Source organism: Orycteropus afer, unplaced genomic scaffold (genome assembly GCF_000298275.1).
Source record: "Orycteropus afer afer isolate SDZICR_OR568_19922 unplaced genomic scaffold, OryAfe1.0 scaffold00435, whole genome shotgun sequence".
NCBI lineage: Eukaryota > Metazoa > Chordata > Mammalia > Tubulidentata > Orycteropodidae > Orycteropus > Orycteropus afer.
In genome coordinates this window covers 2,602,154-2,603,775 of record NW_006922022.1, presented here as the reverse complement: position 1 = coordinate 2,603,775, position 1,622 = coordinate 2,602,154, and the positions used below count along the sequence as shown (strand labels likewise).

General features: G+C 33.5%; 1 protein-coding gene across 1 annotated transcript in view; it reads right to left on the bottom strand.

Annotated features, from left to right (window-relative positions):
* Positions 1-724: 724 nt before the first annotated feature.
* TTC39B (tetratricopeptide repeat domain 39B) overlaps positions 725-1,622 on the bottom strand; it is a 73,128-nt gene continuing 72,230 nt past the window's right edge. The window contains exon 20 of the mRNA XM_042782733.1: positions 725-809. Coding sequence (XP_042638667.1) covers positions 725-809 — 85 coding nt within the window. The remainder of the gene's footprint in view (positions 810-1,622) is intronic.

The window sequence follows — 1,622 nt, the reverse complement described above, 5'->3', positions numbered from 1 at the left end:
CTTCCTTTAAATACAGTTTTTTAAAAATTTTGTCATTATAATTGAAGTACATTCAAAAAGAGGACAATCTCTTGAAGATATTACTAATTGTAACGAGCACAAAGAAAGAATAAACAAACAATAACTTACTATTCATCCAGCTTTTCTGGATATAATTCTCTTCAACCTACTCTGCAGCTGCAAAATTATCCCATCCCTTGCATCCCCTATGCATGTCCTACAGAAGTCTTCAGAAGGTCGTTAGTAAGCTATTTTGAATGTAGGTGATCTTTATTTCTATTCTTAAATTTAAAAACGAGGCAACAAAATAACCTGAAGTTTAACTGACCAACAAATCTAAAAATGGCTCAACCTGTAAGCCATTTGCTACTTAAACCATATTAATTTCTGCATTAAAAAAATAAATAATCTAATTAGATCTTATTGTACCTGTGAGTCTTTTAAAAGACTTCTTCACTCCCCAGTCAAATCTAATACAAAAATTTTTGAAGAGGAAAAATACAAGAATTTTCTAGATAGTATTGAACATCATTTCTTAGGAAAAAAAGCAAACATTTATGTAGATAGTCAAGAAGCCACACAGATGATAGAATATATTGACAATAAACTTAGTTTCTTGTCTCTCACTCACAAGATCACTTTTATACTTTAATACAAGGTCTAATCTAAAGCAGATGCCAGTACCAGATGTGGGAAAAACTCCATCCTTCAAATGTGTTCGATCTTAAGAAGGCTGTTTCCAGAGGTGGAGAGCTGCCTGAATTCTGAAGTGCAGTCGAGACTCCATGGAGTAATCTTTGTAGTTGTTTCTGAGGACAATAACAACAAAATTACAAGTTTTATTAACAATAATTTTACAGCAATTTAAATTTTATAACACTATAAATTTTAATAACAATTAAAATAGCTTTAAATACCAGGGTACTACCACATTCCCCTTCTTCTTTCTAACCTCTGATCCTTCTTTGCTTTCAAATAATATATATAACAATGGATCTTACTAAAATGTAGATTATGGCCCTGTGGTGGTGGGGCAGGAGTGAGTGCAATATTCTGCATTTCAAAAAGTCTCCTGTTGATGGTCCAAAGATCACACTTCGAGTAGCAACATTCTATTTAATTACCAAACCATTCACAAGAAGAGTTAGGTAACGTGAGCTCTTCCTAAAACAAATTTTGTTTGTTCTTTCAAAATAGTTTGACTTCCTTTTGTGAACTAGAAAAATCTGAGGCTGCCTCATGTAAATATGATGAATATGATCAGACACCAAAATAAAAAATGAAAAACCAAATGCAACAAAGAAAGCAGGACTACTTAATGACACCAGAGTTACAGGCAGTCCTCAGATTACGAACAAGCTCCAGTAAAATCTGTCTTTTAAATTGAATTTGCACATAAATCAGAACAGTTAGTTGCATCTAATGTTTGTCTTAGCATATAGTATAGAGTGTACTTTTCTATGCATAAAAAACATTAAAGAAATACTTTCAGAGGAGTTCCGGCAAGATGGCGGACTAGGCACAAGGACTGCACAGACGCTCTTCAACAAAGAAAAGGGAAACCAATTAACACAGACACAGAAGATAATCTTGGACCCCTGAGCCTTGAAGGGAAGGATACA